We start from the raw sequence: 17,041 nt of genomic DNA on the forward strand, positions 1-17,041 counted from the left end.
GTAGGTGGCTCATTGTATCTGTCCCTTTTGGCAACTCTGATTTCACCCTCTGATTTGGGGTAAAAATGAAAAAGGGCCTGGAATCTAAGTTCGGGTGGATACTGCCCACTGCCTTTCCAGTGCTGGTAACTGTCCAAATAGATCAGCGGTCAACTAAGGACCACTTAATAGATAATTAAAATGATGTGGCTCAAAGGGTGCTGGAAATCTTCTACCCTGTGAAGCAGAGTAGATACGGAGGCTTCAATTATTGCTTTTGGAAAATAAGAAAAATAAATCTTGGCACTGGGTGATTTTTTTTTACATTTTTTTTTGTTTTTGCCCACGTTCCCTTGTTCAGATGGAAGGCTCCCTCTGTTAGTCAGCCTTTGTCTTTTATGGCATCTCTGTTCCTTGTGAACTTTTCATCCAAGGACTGCCAGATGCCCAGGTAACAAGCACCTGGTAGTTGCTTGGCACGGTTATCCAGAAACTCAGCAAATAAATCACTTCTGTCACTCGGAAGCTGCTGGTGTGTTTGATGCCAGGAGAGGAGGGTGAGGACCAGGAGCAGCTCAGTGCCTTGGTTCCCCCAGCCCATGAGGGAGGTGCTGCCTTTCATCCACGTTTGGAATTAGTCTTCCCCATCCATCGCTCCTTGGCTTTGTTTTAGATCTTGCTTTGGTGACATAAAGCTTGGGGCCATTTGGGCAGCTAGCAAAAACCAGCCAGGGTTTAATAAGTGTTTATCTCAGTGTTTGTCACTGCCTGCTTTCGGATGGCCCAGGTCCTTTCTATTAACACCTCTTTCCCCTCACAGTGGAGCAGACCTGCTGGCAGTGAACGCGGATGGCAACATGCCCTATGACCTCTGTGAGGATGAGCCAACCCTGGATGTCATTGAGACATGCATGGCCTATCAGGGTAAGGAGATTGAGAACGTGCAAAACACAGAAGTGGGCCAATGTAGCACTAAAAATTACCTTCTCAGCTCTTGATTGGCCCCCCAGGAAAAGCAGAGAGCTGTGCCTGGCATAGAGTTCTGGCACTTGCCTCTGTTTAGTTTCTCTGATTCCTAAATAATGATGAGGATGAAGTTCCATCACCTCTGAAAAGGATGCGAGGCCATGCCAACCAGCTGGGAGTCATGAGTACAGTTTTACTCAGCCACCGCAGACAAAGACCCTTCCCAACTCTTCTCTCTAACTGGAATTTTAACAGGAATTACACAGGAGAAAATCAATGAGATGCGGGCTGCCCCGGAGCAGGTGATGATTTGTGACATCCATGACATACTTGCGACTGGCCAGGACCTGAACAGGACTGACGCCCAAGGTGCCACGCTGGTGAGTGAAACTGTATGGCTTCATCTCACCTTCCTGCAGCCTGTGGGTGATGAACCTGCCCTGTGGGTGATGAACCTGCCCTGTGGGTGATGAACCTGCCCTGTGGGTGATGAACCTGCCCTGTGGCAGGCAGTTGTACAGCAGCAACATGGATGGGTCGCTGAGAGGAGCAAGGAAGCTGTTTGGATTGTTCTCTCTGTTTTGGTATTGACATGTAGGATAAATGAGTACAGCTCATGAGCAGAGCTGACTCAGCTTAGTGCCTATCCCTGCACCTTTTGGAACAAGATATCTATCGTTAGCAATTTTAGCAACTCCCAGCATCAGATTCAAGCCTACATTTGCTTGTCTGACTGCTTTTGAGTGTTAACTGACTCCTTGTTAAGCCACGTGACCTCTAGAGGAGGAGTGGGAGCCAGTGCCGTGCTGTGCTCAGAAAGGCAGCAGCAGCAACAGTGAAACCCTTTGGAGGTACAAAGTGTTGTGGTGGAGTACAGCAGTCTATTATCAATATCTCCAGAGCGACAGGTGTAGCTGGAGGCTGGGATCTGAAAAAGTCAGATTCCTTTAACTTCAAGTCGCCGCAGAAGTAAACGTTTCTGATTTTCAAATGGTGAAAGCAATCAGAAGGGATTGGAAGTGCACTCACACAAAGGGAGCACTGATTAAAGCAAGCTGGGCAGTTGGTCAGAAAGTCACATCTGCAGCCCTTGGTGTTTTTGACCCATATGTGTAAGTGATCTTAAGCACTTGCCTTTCCAAACAGAATTACATGCAGGTAGTGCTGAGTTTGTCATGGGAACAAGGTGCTTTTGACCTGATGGAAATGAATCTGCCACATTTAAAACATGCTGCCTGTGTGAATGTAGGCTCCGATGCTGTGCAAAAAGTCCACTGAAATTTGCTGTAAAAAACCCCACTCGTGATCCTTGCGGGTGGCTCATTCTCTCTCCCTTGTCTCCTAGCTGCACATAGCCGCAGCCAATGGTTATCTGCATGCAGCTGAAGTCCTCCTTGACCAGGGGGCAAGCCTGGATGTGAAGGACTGGGATGGCTGGGAACCTCTTCATGCTGCAGCTTTCTGGGGACAGGTAAGGACTGTGATGCAAATGTCAGGAACGAGGGTGACATTGCTTTCTGCCTGGACAGACTGTGGAGCACTCTGCCAATGGAAGCAATCTGTGGTAGGACTTGGGCATGCTGCACGGTGACAGATGACAACCCTGGAGCTCCAGAAAGAACCTCTTGCTGAGAAAGCTTGGGGAGAGTATCTCTGTGTGGTTGAATGGTGGGAACTATGTTTGACATCATATACATAGCAGAATAATTTGAGGGGCGAGTTGAGTATACATACCATTGGCTCTTATCTTTTGCCAGCTTTTCAGTTTTGGGGCAGAAAATGATTGCCTCAATTACTTCTGTCAACTGGCTTTCTTTCCTTTCCTTTAGATGCAGATGGCTGAGCTACTCGTGTCCCATGGGGCAAGCCTGAGTGCCAGGACATCTTTGGATGAGATGCCAATAGGTGAGTCTGCTAAGATTAAAAGAGGAGATCAAAGTTACTAAGAAAAGTGTTGAGAATCTCTTTGCTTTAAGCTTAGCGGAGCCTTCAGATGGTGCTTTCAGAAGCATTAGCGTTTCATTTTTCAGATGTTGAGAATCACAGCTGTAGGAAATTTAAGGGGACTGAAGTTTTAAAGAGCCTGATTCATTATTTCTGGAAATAGTTCCTCCTACTCATAAAGAAAGAAAAGAAAAAGAGAAATTAATTTCTTGAGCGCTGAGTTTTTATCTTTTTTGCTCTCATGTCATCCATTATTCCTGTGCTTTGGAGCCTCCCTACTCCTGCACTGTGGCCTTAGATGTGCCCCACAGCAGCAGGGCTTGGAGTACCACTTCTGGAACTATTGAGTGCAGCCCTAAGGCTTATATGCCTCCAGCACTGCCTCGATGCAATGAAGTGTGGCAACCTGTTGGGGCTGGAGAAGAAAAACACACTCAATTCCTGGAGCAAATTGGAAGTAAAAGTGCCAAAGTGGTAGCCCTGGCCAGGTGTATTACAGTCTTATGCTGTGTTTTCTTTTGCCAAAAGGTTCTGAGTCTTAACTGAAAAATCCACATGTTCTCGTTCTGAAGGACAGAAGTTCTTGTCTCCTACGCTGACCTGCTCTGCTTTTGTCTGTTCTCCTTCATTTTGGAGGCTTAAGTAAAAAAGCTGCGCTCAGGGGAGGTGCAGTCTGATTATTAGGGCAATTTATTTTCCTTCCACCTTGGAGCTTGGAGATACTGCTCAATATCTCCCTCACCCATTCATAGGAAAAGGCACAGCCTGCTGCCAGAGGTAGGACGAAGCCTGTCTGAATAGCTGGATCATTGCAGAGCTGAGCCACAATGAGTAGCTCTTGTTTTCTGGTCCCATTTAGGTGTCCAAACCATTGTTCCTACCACTGTTTGTTTAGAGACAAATGTGCCTAAGCGTATTTTGCTTAAATTTCCCTCCTTGGTGCGTTTGGAGTTTTACTTACTAGGAAGGCATAACCGTTAACATGGTGTTAATGGCACCACGTTTGAATGCTCTGACTGGTGGCTTGCTTTGGGTGTCCCTTAGATCTGTGTGAGGAAGAGGAATTCAAAGTATTACTTCTGGAGCTGAAACACAAGCACGATGTGATAATGAAGTCTCAGATGAGACATAAATCCTCCCTGAGCCGAAGGACATCCAGCACCGGCAGCCGGGGGTGAGTGGCCAAGATGTTATCTTCAGACACCATTTGCAAACGTCTTTATGCTTTCTAGACATCAAAGCAATCCTGCTGACCACAGAGCTCCCTAAACAGCCCCTGGGCCTTTGCCCTCTATATTTACTCCACTGGTTGCGGAGTGGAGCCATTAGGTGAGCTGTGTTAGATCATGGGATCATTACAATTGGAGAAGACCACTGAGATCACCAAGTCCCACCCCAGCCCATCCCACCATGCCCGCTAACCGTGTTCCTCAGTGCCACATCTCCGTGGCTCTTGAAAACTTCTCGCTTTTTCTTTCCTTGAAAATCACCCACCTTTGCAGTATTACTTTAAAACTCTTTAAAATTCCTCCCACCTTTAATATCCACACAAGTGCCTTTGTCTGCTTTGCGTGGGTGCCAGGAAACTAAATTCACGTTACATTCCAGTGGGAGATGCTGGGAAGCACGAGGAGAGGCTGAGAAGAGCTACAGGGTAAGCAGAACTTGCATGCCCTGCTCACAGCCCTGTGCTCCTTCTCCCTGCCCAACAGGAAGGTGGTAAGGAGGGCCAGCCTCTCCGACAGGACAAACCTCTACAGGAAGGAGTGCGAGAAAGAGGCCATCGTGTGGCAGCAGCTGGGGGCAGCAGAAGAAGGAAGGAACTCGGGTCTCATTGGAGAGATTGGGGAGACTCGGTCTGACCAGGAGAACACAGACCCTGTAAGGAATCTCTTCTGTCTTATGGAGTTGCAGCAGGGCGGGTAACGCTGCTCATGGGATGGGAGGTGGCTGAAAGAAAATCATAAGCCTTATCTGTGAGATTTAAGCAAAAGACCAAATTCAGATTAAACTGGAATATCTCACCCCAGTGGAAAGGCTGCTCTGGATTTACTGTGGCATGGGGAGGTTTGAAATATGGCCCCAGTGAATCACAGTGTCCAGAAGGAAAAGAACTCTATTGCAACATATGCATTTCTCCTTAGAGCCAACAAACTGGTAATCACAGAGGATCTGCAATCTTGCTTTGCAGTTACTTGATTTAAATTCAGTGATTATTGTGTTATATTAACACGTGTATCTCTCAGTCCATGTATTTATTTATTTATTTATTAATCCTTCCATGCAAACATAGAATTACAATCATAGAATGGTTTCAGTTGGAAGGGATGTTTAAGGAGTGAGTGTGAGCTGGATTAGGAAGCTGTCACATGGATGACCTGTATGATGGAGAACAGGGGGCATGATGCTCTTCTTTAATGTCTTCTTGTTGCAGAATTCACTGCTGGAGAGCTCTTCCCTCTTTCCGGAGTTAGCAAACAAAAGCACCCAGTGTGACTCTGAAATCCCCCTCCAGAATGGACTCATGGCCTCTGCCAGCACTTACCCATACACCTTCTCCAACGGGGATGTGTGGAGCATGCACGCCGACCCTGATGGTAACCCAGGCCACGTGCTGCCCTACGGCAGCCCCGCGCTCCCCGACACGCAGCAGTTCTGGGGCGCCTACAAGGAGCAGGGCCACCAGACCCTCTCAGAACTGAAACGGCAGCGGGCTGCAGCCAAGCTCCTCAACCACCCCTTCCTCAGCACTCACTTTGGCAGCGGCGTGGGGGGAGTCGCCGAGAACGGGGGCGAGGCCAAGTCGCACCTAATCGCATCCAGGACTTCTCCCTACAGCTCCAATGGGACCTCGGTGTATTACACAGTGTCCAGTGGGGAGCCGCCCCTCTTGAAATTCAAAGCTCCCATGGAGGAAATGGAAGAGAAGGTGCACGGGTGCTGCAGGATTTCCTAGTCCCACCTGTTACTCGCCTCGGAGGAAACGAGAAGGGAGTGGGCTGGTAGGATCTATCACTGCAGCCAGGTTGTTTGCATTCCAAGGGGAGAGTCTGGTTATGGACGTCCTGACTGAGGCAGTCTCCTTCATCTTGAACTGTACTTTACCCTGCAAGTTACTTCCATTGAAGTCAAGTGAGTAATGCAGGTGGAGCAAGGCTCTCAGGAGAGGAAGGGATACGCATCAATATGATATATAGAACAAATAAAGATACCTACATCTTTCTCCCTGGGAAAAAAGGTATGGTGCACTGTCTCTCCCCACCCTTGGGAAGTCATGGGAGGGCTTGGAAAGAAGAAGTGATCCGAATTAAAATCTTTGCATCTGAGCCTCTTGCTGCAAGCCACCAAACTTCCTGAGGGTAACAGTTCAGACCTGAATTTTCACTCCTGGTGATGCACGCTTCCTGGAGGGGGGAGGTCAGCCTGATGGGAGGTTTGCAAGAGGACAGAGCTGTTTTCCATCCATCTGGATCCTGCAGCTACAGGGGCTGAGCAACAAGCAAGTGTAGATGCTACGTGTAGATACTGCGCTTGCTGTAGGAAGTTTGCAAGGTGTTGTCTCCTTGCAGTGACAGCTCACCATCAGAAACTGCGCCCTGTCTGGGTCCTGCTCTGCTCATCGAAACTCACGCTGCAGACTGCATCAGGTTTAATGCAGAACTCTTCCTGGAGCAGGCCTCACTCAGCAGGCTTTACAACTGACGTTGCAATAAGGGGCCCTGGCAATAGAATTTTCCTGCAATAAAATACTGACAAAGGTCTATATTGGGATAAGTAATTTAAAACACTTATTTGTACTATTTAGACTAAAATTTGTTTAAAACTGAAAAGGACTTTTGCTGATCTCACTTTCCTATTGATTGTTTGTTTACTCTGTATGCTCAGCACAGATTCTTGGGGCGGTGTGCTTTGTGTTCTGACCTTTCTGGATATCCAGAACCATGGGGCTCGGGAGGGGCGAAGAGGAAGGGCTTGCCTACACTAATCCAGAAAAGCCTGAAAGCATTTCTAATCTCTGTAGGTGTTACCTTGTGTTAACCCGAAGTCTTAGGCTGATGAGTAACTTAAATCATTGCTTTGGTAGTTGAACATTGCAGCAAGAAAGGAGACTTTTTTGCTTTTATTTCCAGCTTCTGTGCTGAAGGCTTCAGCATCCATCAGGACAAGACTTGAGTGCCTCTGTGTGTCAGGGATCAGCTTGCAGCACCTAGCGAAGCCTCTGCTGCAGGGAGGTGGGCACACCAACACCAGTGTTTGAATGCAGGTCGTGTTAATTCAGGCATATGAGAGAAACTGCTGCGAGGTATAATGTGCAGTTTTGGCATTGGCTTTTCCAGCAGGTGGAACTTTCAGCATACCTCGTGGAGGTGAAGGAAAAATGGCCACAGGAACAGTTTGTGAATGGTCAACCTTCTTTCTGCACAGAGGAGCTGTGTTTGCACACGTAAATGTTTGCCTGCATCAGCATGAGTTGCCTTGGGCAGCTGAAATCTCAGGCTGAGCACAGCCTGTCTGGGTCTCTGTAAGCCAGCAGTGGATTGAATCCCACTTGCAGCAATGCTGTTGTGCTTCAGCCAAGCAGCAGAAAATGCAGCTTGCACCCATCAGCCTTTTAGCTGCAGCTGGTGGACATCAGTGTAACGTTCCTCCCCTCCACAGCTTTAGGAACAAACTGGGAAATTGCAGCAGTTGATCTGATTTTATTTGTCTTTATTTTATTTTGAAACTTTCATTCAGTTAAAGGCAAAGGGGTTCTTTGTATGTTGGAAACAGAGAAGTTGGGCTTCCTCTAACACAGCGCTGCTGAGCTCCTCCATGACTGGAACACAACAGTACAAGACCAGAAAATACTTCTTGTGCTTAACCTCAAGGGAAATGAAAAGCCACTCTCTGGTAGAAAGAGGGTAATTTGGCGACTAGACAGACTATACAGCATCCAAGTGTTGTTAACAGCGAGTCTTCTGATCACCTAGGGAAAATCCATCTGAGATGATACCAAGTGTAGCTGCGTGTCACTGTGTGGGGGAAGATGATCTTCCAGGTGCCTCTGCTCTCGCTTGGTGCTGGGGGTTGTCTCCTTACATCCATCCCCCCTCTGGGCTCAGTGTACAAATCTTTGGTGCTGCTACTCACTAGGTGCAAAAATACATGGTGCAAATTCAGCCCAGCCAATGCCTTCCTTCACTGTTGGGCCATTCTCCTTCTCAGAGCAGTTTTGTACCATCGAGTGTATCGAATCCTCTGTAGCTCCATTTAAATGAAAAGGAGGCGCTTGAATGCAGCAGTGCAAAGTAGTTTGAGGTTTGCTTTCACTGAGAGCTGCTGATAGATTAAAGCTGTAGGAAGCCAGTCCATTTTAGGCCAATAGATTTTAGTTAATTGCTATCTCACTCTGTTTATATGTGAAGCCCCGGGAATTCTTAATTCTAGCTGTGATCTGGAGCAAAGCAGCAATTGATTTACTGTCAGGGGAAAGATGCTACAGGTTCTAGGTTATTCATCATCCCCTTAATTGGTCTTTGTGTTGTAACTGTAAAATTGGCCATAATAGACTCTTCCAGCATTACCGCTGCAAGGTAACGTGTTCACTGAAGTCTGGTGCTGACTGCTTGGATGGAGTCAATTCTCATTTAGGTGGCGCAGTCAGTAATCAATAAGTGCTCCAGGATTTGTTTCTTAGCCACGTCTTTATCTCCTTCTGGCTTTGGGCTGAAGTTGCATCAGGGTAGGACTTGTGAGGACTGTGGAACAGTGACCTGAGGTAGATATGCACCTTTGTGTCGGTGACGCTCTGGATGTACTGGTCAGTGCCTGCAGAGCACTGGCAAATAAGCTCAGGGAAGGCTGACAGTTGTGCCTGCAGAGCTGCTGGTTGTAGGTCTGGGATGAGTGATGCTGTGCTAACAGGTATCCAGCCTGCTTGTGGCAGCGTGTTTTGTAGAGGCCGACTTTGGGGGGGATTAATGAACACGTAGAAGTTCTTAGGTGTGCGTTGTAGGAGCTTACCCTGAGGAGCAGGGCTCTTAATTGTAAAACTTAGCAGTGTTGTAACAGTAGTGCTTCCTATATCTGTGTGTTGGAGTAAAGGCTATCCTAGTGGAAAGGTCCGAAGCACATTGCAGAAGGCGCCTTGGCTAATTCACTGGATCTTTGTTTTGCTAAAAAGCCATGGAAACTATGAATTGTGTTGATTGGCATATCAAGCACTTGGCTTATTAAAGGAAGATTTAGGGGTTTTTACACTACAACCAGTGACTCTAGGTTCAATAATGCTCTAAATACAGATTCGAGGTCAGATCAGAGTCACACTTCAACAGCAGTAGCCTAAGGTTGTAGTGGTTCATGAAGGCCACACAGAGATCTGGGCAGTGCAGTGCTGGCCTGCTGTAGGCAGAGCTGCATGTGGGAATGACCTCCCTGCTTGCAGAGTCTTCCTTGCTTTCTGCATCGAAAGACTTGCCTTAGCTGCAAAAAAATAAAGTGTATTCACTGAGCTCAGCTGAGGAAGTCCCAGCAGTGAAATGTCAAGATAAGGGCTTAAGCACCACTGCTGGGATCTGTGTGACTTCAGACCTGGACCTGTGCTTGGCGTACCCAGTGATGTGATTTTAGCTCAGTGTGTTACTTCTGTGGTGCTCTGTGATCCTACAACCTTCTGTTCTGCCAAGAAGGGACTCCAGCTGGTGTGATGCTGTAGCAGGTGTGGTTGGGCACCCAGAGGCTGAGCATCTCCTGGTAGGGAAGGAGCAGTGTGTGGCGGGGCAGCAGCAATAAGGAATCAGTGCAATCTGTGATGGAGGCAGTGAATTCTCTGGTGTACTGAGCAAGGTCTTATTTCATAGGGTTGCAGATGAAAACACTTCTGATCTCCCAGCTGACTTCAGAACTTCAAAAGTGTTTTTAGTTTAATCTTGCACCTCTGGTTACCCAAATCTTGCACACTGAAACACAGCCGGCAGTACCTGAAATGAATAACTGAGAAAGCAACAGCAGTGGTCTGCGCTGAGCTGTGGATTAACTGTTGTGCATCTTGCTGGAAGGTGTCCTCCCTGCGTCTGGGTATTTCTGTGCCTTATACTTGCTAAAATTACTCTGTTGTTGGTCTCTAAAATGCTTTTGCAAGGCAAAACAGTTCAGAGCGTGCCAGGTATTGAAGGTTTTGTTTATTCATTTCTCCCACCATCACCGTTTCCCTTTATAACACACAGAAAGGAAAGGATCAGGATAATTGAACAAATCTTTTTGACCTCTTTTGGTATAGCAGCTCTCCCCAGGCAGAGTCCAACACGTGCTCAGAGTGCTGTTAATACCCAGAGTGCTGTTTTCTCTGTCTGTGGCCGTACATCAGAATTGGTTGTTCTTTGGCTGTGTTCATCCAGTCCCCATCAGCCGGGTACCACTGGGCTCTTCAGGCAACGTCTGACCCAGAACATGGCGCTGCATCCCAGCTGTGGTAGAGGAGCCAACGCTGAAGGAGCGTGTTCTGACCTCACCAACACACTGACCTCCACCGGGACAGAGATACGGGTTTTATAGCAGTGCGAAAGCAGCCTTGTGGGGCAGCGCAGCACAGGGCAATAACCCTCACCCCATCCCAGTGTGCAGGCCCGACCCGACCAGGTGTATTTTATGTGAGGAAAAATAACGTTAAGGACTGTATATTGTATTAGCAGCTTTGTGTATAAAAATGGCATTTTGGCAATCAGAGTCTAATATATTTAAAACTTTTTTTTTTTTAAAGGATATTTGATATTGTATGGAACTGACTTTATTGTTACTGTAAGTATGAAGAGGTGGTTTCTTAACGTGTTGAAGCAACGCATAGAATCTTCAGTTTTATGTAAAACTCATGCCAAAAGGGTATGTCTGACAGTATTAGCAACTGACCCGCGTCTTTAATAGAATGAATTTTTTAATTTAAAAAAGAAAATATATATATATATATATTAAATTTCTTTTAATAACACAAAATGCTGCTGGTTCTTGTGGGCTTCGCAGCGGAGGGCTCTGGCGATGAGAGACGGGGCGGGCAGCCAATGGCGGCGGAGCGGGGCGGGGCGGGCAGCCAATGGTAGCGGGGGGCGGAGCGCGGCTCCCCCACTGGCGGCGTAGCGCGGCGCCGTTTGGATTCAAAGGCGCTATAAAGGCGCTATAAAGGCGCTGTAACGGCGCTGCCCGCGGCCGGTCGCCGTCGCTATGGCCAACGCGTCGCAGTGCCTGGAGGAGGGCGCCGGGCAGTGGCCGCCGCAGCCGCCCGGGCCGTACAGCGAGGCGCAGCGGCTGGCGCTGGAGGAGCTGGTGGCGGGCGGCCCCGAGGCGCTGCGGGCCTTCCTGCGGCGGGAGCGGCTGCCGCCCTTCCTGTCGGAGCCCGAGGTGCAGGCCATCGCGCGGGGCGCCGTGCCGCCCAAGGCGGCCGAGGAGGCGGCGGCCGAGGCGTCGCTGGACGCGTCGTCGCTCACCTACTTCCCCGAGCGCTCGGACGCGGAGCCGCCGGCGCTGGAGCTGGGCTGGCCGGGCTTCGGCAGCGGCGCGTTCCGCGGGCTGACGCGGGTGGAGGCGCACTTCCAGCCGGGCGGCGGGGACAGCCCGTACGGCTGCAAGGAGGCGGTGCGGCGGCAGATCCGCTCCGCAAGGCAGGTGGGTGCCAGGCGGGACGGCTGCCCGCTGTTCGGGCCGCGGTAGGAGGACGGGCTCGTTGGCACTGCGAGCCGGGCTCGCTCCTGGAAGCCTCCTCCCGCCTCGCGGACGGTTTTCTTGCGTTGTGTCTCTACTCATCAGCAGGACGCTGCGCGCAGAGGTAGCGCTGTGCCCGGGGTCTCCCCTTAGAGAGACCCGAAGCGCCGTGCAGAGCCGCCCCCGGCAGCGCTCCCTGCTGTGGCAGCACGTGGCTCTGGGCCGATACAGAGCGCGGTCTGAAAGCCATGCTGGGCGGTAACCGTGCTCTGTGAGTCGTTAATTGAACGCATCGCCTCTAACGGCAGCGCCCAGCAGGAGCTCGTTTCCCACCGACGGCAGCGCCATTGGCTCCACTGAAATTGAAAAGCGCGGCTCCCTGCTGGGCGGGGCAGGAATGAGGATGACACAGGCTTTGCTCAGGGGCTGTTGTGCAGGAAGAGCCTCTCCGAGGGTTCTCCGTGGGGCTCTGCTGAGTCATCGCGCTGCCCCATCGAACGGCTGTATTTCCCGAGAGCTGCTCCTTATGTTCTTTGCACCAAGGCAGCAGCCAGGCACGCTGCTCTCCTCAGTGCCGGGTGCTTGCCTGGGAAGTGCTTTTGTGGGTGAAGCACTGAGACACCCCGGAAATGAATGACTGATGTGCTGTTTGGTCGTGTCTGCATCCTTAGGGTTAATGTGGGGAGTAGGAAAGCTTCAGACACTGCTGAGTTCCCTCTCAGCTTGAGGGACTGACCGCTCTCTGATGACCAGAGATTGAACCTGAAGGGAAGGCATGGAGCTGGGACAGCAGGGATACCAGGGATAGGCTCTGCCCCAGAACACAGTGGGCATGGCCCTGAGCTGCTGGAGCTCAGGGAGTGCTGGGACATTGCTGTCAGCCATAGGGTTTGGGGTGCTGCTGTGTGAAGCTGGGGGTTGGGCTCAGTAATCCTTGAGGATGCATTCCAGCTTAGGATGTTCTGGGCTGATATGGGTGCAGTTGCTGCCTTATTTCTGGCACCTGAAAGTGCCCAGCATGGAGAAGAGGTTTTTCTCCACCTCCTATAACTGTTTTATTTTGAGTGCAGTTTTTCTATCCTTTTTAGCTGCTAATACTGCTAATGATTAGAACTCAAATGCTGCTGTTTGAAGGCAGCAGTATTTCCCAGGAATTGTGTTCCTACTGTTCTGTTTTAATTTCTTACCCACCTCATCAACAGTGCCTTAATTTTCTCCATCTTGCTCTGGCACTTGGAGAAGTGACAGAGTGGAGAAGACCAGAGGCAGTACATGAGGAGCCCAAAAGCATAAGCTAACTTTTATCTAGAATTGCAGCCTGCCTGTGTTTTTATAACTGAGGAATTGCCTGTTTAGGGCCAACCCCCTAAGGAGCAGGGCTGAGGTGGGAATGCAGAGCTGAGTCTGTTCTTGTGGGAAATGTTTCCTCTGAGCACCAGCAGTGCCACACACACAGCAGCTGCACTGTGTGCCTGGGCCTCGGTGTACAGCAGGGGGTGTGTGCCAGGTGAGCTGATACGGGCAGGTAAGTGCAACAGCTCTTGTTGCTCATCTGGCGGGACAGCAGTAAGTCATGAAGCCAAACCTTTGTGTCTGCACCCACGCAGCTGTGTGTTCCCAAGTTAAAGGGCTGGGAATCTGGGAAATGGTGTGTGGTGTTGCTCTGAATGCAGAGACTGTTTACAAATGTAAGAACGCTTTGTCTGTGGCCCACTGAATGAAAATCTTTCCATCTTTGGACTTGCTTGTTCAAAATAACTCTGCATCTGCTTGTGATTGGATGGGTGTTTCTTTTTTTGTGAAGGTGTTGGATGGGAACCCAGAATGTGCTCTTCTCAGGCTCTTACGAGATGCATTCAGTTGGCTGTGTTGTCTTGGTGATTTGTAAAGGCACAGAGCAACCTTTCTATCATGTGGCCTGAAAACAGGGAATGTTTGTAGCTGTTCAGCTGTGCAGGAGGCCATCTGAGCCACTTCTGTCCTGTGTAAATTAAAGCTCTTGAACTGCTGCCTCTCTTTACAGGTGATTGCCCTTGTTATGGATTCCTTCACAGATATCGATATCTTCAGTGACCTTCAGAATGCCTACAGCAAGCGCCTGGTCCCTGTCTATATCCTTCTCGACCAAGACTTTCTGCCCTATTTCTTGGAAATGTGCAAAAACTTGGGTGTCTGTCCTGAGAAGGAGAACGTAAGTACTAAATGTGATGGAGTGGAGGTGTTTTGGTTTTGCTTTTGTACGTCAGAGACACCTCTCTGCAAATCATCGGGTTTCCCTAAAAGTCTGAAGCACGCTGGCTGTTTGGACACTGAAATAAGAAGGTGCCGAAGTTAAGGCCCACTTTGGGTGCTTTCAGTACGGACTCTAACCAAAAGGGGTGAAATGTCTCACAAACTCATCAAAAACCATGCAGAAAAGACACGCTTACCTTCGCACTTCCTTCTACCTCACATGCCTGCATGTAGGAATGGCAGCCATACTGTGCAGCTCCCCCCGTGCTGGGTGGATCCCTGTGATCCCTGCTGGAAAAGTGGCTGTTTCAAGCGTTTCATTTTGGAAGAGCCAAGTAGCTTTATTCTATGGCTCAAGGAACTGCTTGCCAAGACAAACAGCTCTGAGGAAAGCAAACAGGATGCTCAAGGGTGGTGTGGCATTGGGGACATGTTTTATCTTCCGGGTTTGGAGGATGTGACCAGGTAGCTTACTTGATTCCTCTGAATGTAAGCTGACATGACTGTGTTGTACCCTGGCTTATTCTGACCCAAGTGAGGGCTTTTCTGGCTGGGAGGCACCCCCAGCTTTGTGGGCAGTAATGAGTTAGAGCTCACCATTCTCTCCAGGTTAACTCTCTACAGCCTTTTATGGTCTAACAAAGTTAGCACTACATAACCAGTAGGACGTCAGTTGCAGGTCAGTTTGAGGAAGCTTGTTTTACTCCTGTGTTCCACAGCCGATCTTGTTGCTCTTATACGGAATTAATAATCAAAGATTTTTGGGAGTAAACTGAAATTTGATGCTAGTTTATTTCCCTTTTTCTTTTTCCTGAAACAGATGCTGAGGGTTCGAACTCTCACTGGGAACATCTACTACACGAGATCAGGTGCCAAAATTATTGGGAAAGTCCATGAAAAATTCATGTTGATTGATGGCATTAGAGTGACAACAGGCTCCTACAGGCAAGTATTGGGATCCATTAGTGCGTAACGATGCTTAGTCTTCTAGGTTCTAGGCTAAGTCTTGCTGTCTGTTACTGTGTGTTGAGTTTGCTGGAGTTTAATTGAGAATCTTGGTTTGTTTTTGACAGTTTCACGTGGACTGATGGGAAGCTGAACAGCAGTAACCTGCTGCTATTGTCAGGTCAAGTGGTTGAACACTTCGACCTGCAGTTCCGAATTCTTTATGCCCAGTCAAATCCTATCAATCCTGAATGCCGATCAAGCTGTAGGAACAGTGGTATATTTGATCACCTGGAGAAAAGAATAGAGTCCTCTAAAGAATACACTGTGGAAGGCAATTTGAGGGCAGAATTTGCCATGTTGTCTAGTACTCCAAAAAAACTGTTAGAAGAACTAGATGTGGCTGAAGATGCTCCTGGAGGCAGATCTTGTAACCTGGGACATCTTCACATGAGTAAGGAGTGGCTCAGCGATCCAGAGGCCATGGCGGGATGTAAGAATGCATCGACTCAGACTGGCTCATGGGAAGAGCAGCCTGCAGCGGCCATGTGTAACGTCGGCATGCAGACCAATGTTTTATCAGAAGAAGCTGACACTCAAACTTCAGTTGCTACAAGAACAACCGGGACTCAGACGACAGTTTTGCTGAAGGCTGCGGTGACACAGACAAGGGAAGATGAGTATGTGGAAACCCCTCTGCTTTCCAGGAAGTTTTCCAGAGAAGAATCCTTTCTACCTGGAAAGTCTTCATCAAATTCTAGTCTGCGATCGCTATCTTCATCGTCATCCCAGATGTCTCGCACAAGCTCTACCAGCTCGCTGTCTTCTCTCCGGTCCCTTGAATACTCAACCATTCACAGGGCACAGTACTTCCAGAAACTGCACAAGGAGAGGCAGTTCCACTACTCCACCATCAGATCAAAGCTTAGCCACATGGTGGATATCTTGTCCTGGAGGAGACACGTTCCTGAAAGCTACATGAACCACTACAGGGGAAGGTACAACCTGAAGTAGAGGTGAGACATCAGTGCCAGCCTGCACAGCCTCTGGGATGTTTCACTCTCTGAATAAATGACTGTTGCACTGAATGCAGAGCATGAAAGCTCTGGTTGCAAAATGCAATCACCTTATATCTGCTGATTCTTCTAATTCCTTCCAGTACTTTCATCCTTCTTAATACACGTGAACATCACTTTCCAGCACTTTGTTTTACACTATGCAATTTAAGCAATGAGGTTTTTCATGTGTACTGTAACCACTTGCATGTTCCCCTTAGAAGCATCAGTGGTATAGGTTTATTGTACTTCTAGATATTTGACTTAGAAAGCATTTGTTTTGTTTTTAGGATTGCTATGGCTTTAGGTTCTCAGAATGGCAATATCAGCATTTATTTCCCCTTCTTAATAATGGCTTTTATTTCCTGTCATGGTTTTGTGGTGTTGCTGTCAATATTCCACATCATAACCTGTGATGTTTCCACTACTGTATTTCCTGCTCTGTCTCTATTTTATCCATTAATGTGGTTTGTGGAACCCAAGAGCCACTCGAGCTTCTGAAAATACCTTCAACACTACACGGGCTGCAGGTTAAGTCACCCAGCAGAGACACTGCCTGAATGTCTGCAGCAGGTGTATGTTTGTGCTTGGTGGATCGCCTCTCTGAGGTCTGACCTGTGCTGCTCTTTAGACCTGCCTGCCTCTATGTTGGCGACTAACCAGCCTGAATTCTGCAGTGAAATCAGTTTGGTTAAGGTATCTCCTGCTTATTTATGGATGCATGCATCCAGCAGATGGCACATTTCAGCTGTCAGATTCATTTCCCCACAGAGAAATGACTGGGAAATTACCCAGAGCAGCTGGGCTGTAATGGAAGCGTAGGCAGACGTGCTTTATCCTGTGCTTTATCCTATCAGCTGTGCCATTTCCACCTTTGCAGTCTGCCTTGGTGAAGGCCTGGCTGCTGCTGTAGGCTGTGTCAGAGCATCCGTCCCTCTCTCCCACTTTGGGGAGTAAGCAATGCTCAAAGCCTCTCTCAGACGGTTTTGTATTTAAGAGCTGGTGTCAGGCAGCGTTTGAATGTCTGTAAAATGAACTCGGAAACCTTTGCTGTGTGTACTAACCAACTTAGTTGCACTGTAGGGTTGTTTGGTACTTGCAGCAGCGATGCACTGTTGACAAATAAATTCACTTTGCCGGGAGGGTTTGGAGCTTTGTCTTTTAATTGCGTGGCACGGAGCCCCGTGTTGCAGCCGCAGCCCTCGCCCGGGGAGCGGCCCGCAGGGCGCTATGGCCTCTTTTAACTC

The 17,041-nt window shown here is 48.7% G+C and overlaps 2 protein-coding genes across 2 annotated transcripts in view; both read left to right on the forward strand.

Annotated features, from left to right (window-relative positions):
- The window catches only part of PPP1R16B (protein phosphatase 1 regulatory subunit 16B), a 42,305-nt gene extending 35,570 nt beyond the window's left edge, over window positions 1-6,735 (forward strand). Inside the window, exons 5-11 of the mRNA XM_072350393.1 lie at window positions 800-903; window positions 1,201-1,325; window positions 2,291-2,416; window positions 2,775-2,850; window positions 3,934-4,063; window positions 4,602-4,770; window positions 5,324-6,735. Coding sequence (XP_072206494.1) covers window positions 800-903; window positions 1,201-1,325; window positions 2,291-2,416; window positions 2,775-2,850; window positions 3,934-4,063; window positions 4,602-4,770; window positions 5,324-5,845 — 1,252 coding nt within the window. The 3' untranslated portion in view covers window positions 5,846-6,735. The remainder of the gene's footprint in view (window positions 1-799; window positions 904-1,200; window positions 1,326-2,290; window positions 2,417-2,774; window positions 2,851-3,933; window positions 4,064-4,601; window positions 4,771-5,323) is intronic.
- Window positions 6,736-10,957: 4,222 nt separating this feature from the next.
- LOC140259132 (protein FAM83D-B-like) lies at window positions 10,958-16,929 on the forward strand. The gene is given in 5 exon segments (XM_072350164.1): window positions 10,958-11,065; window positions 11,068-11,526; window positions 13,586-13,753; window positions 14,615-14,739; window positions 14,868-16,929. Coding segments are annotated over 5 exon segments (1,746 nt in total). The 3' UTR covers window positions 15,754-16,929.
- The last annotated feature ends 112 nt before the right edge of the window (window positions 16,930-17,041 follow it).

This window comes from Excalfactoria chinensis, chromosome 15 (assembly GCF_039878825.1).
Source record: "Excalfactoria chinensis isolate bCotChi1 chromosome 15, bCotChi1.hap2, whole genome shotgun sequence".
Lineage (NCBI taxonomy): Eukaryota > Metazoa > Chordata > Aves > Galliformes > Phasianidae > Excalfactoria > Excalfactoria chinensis.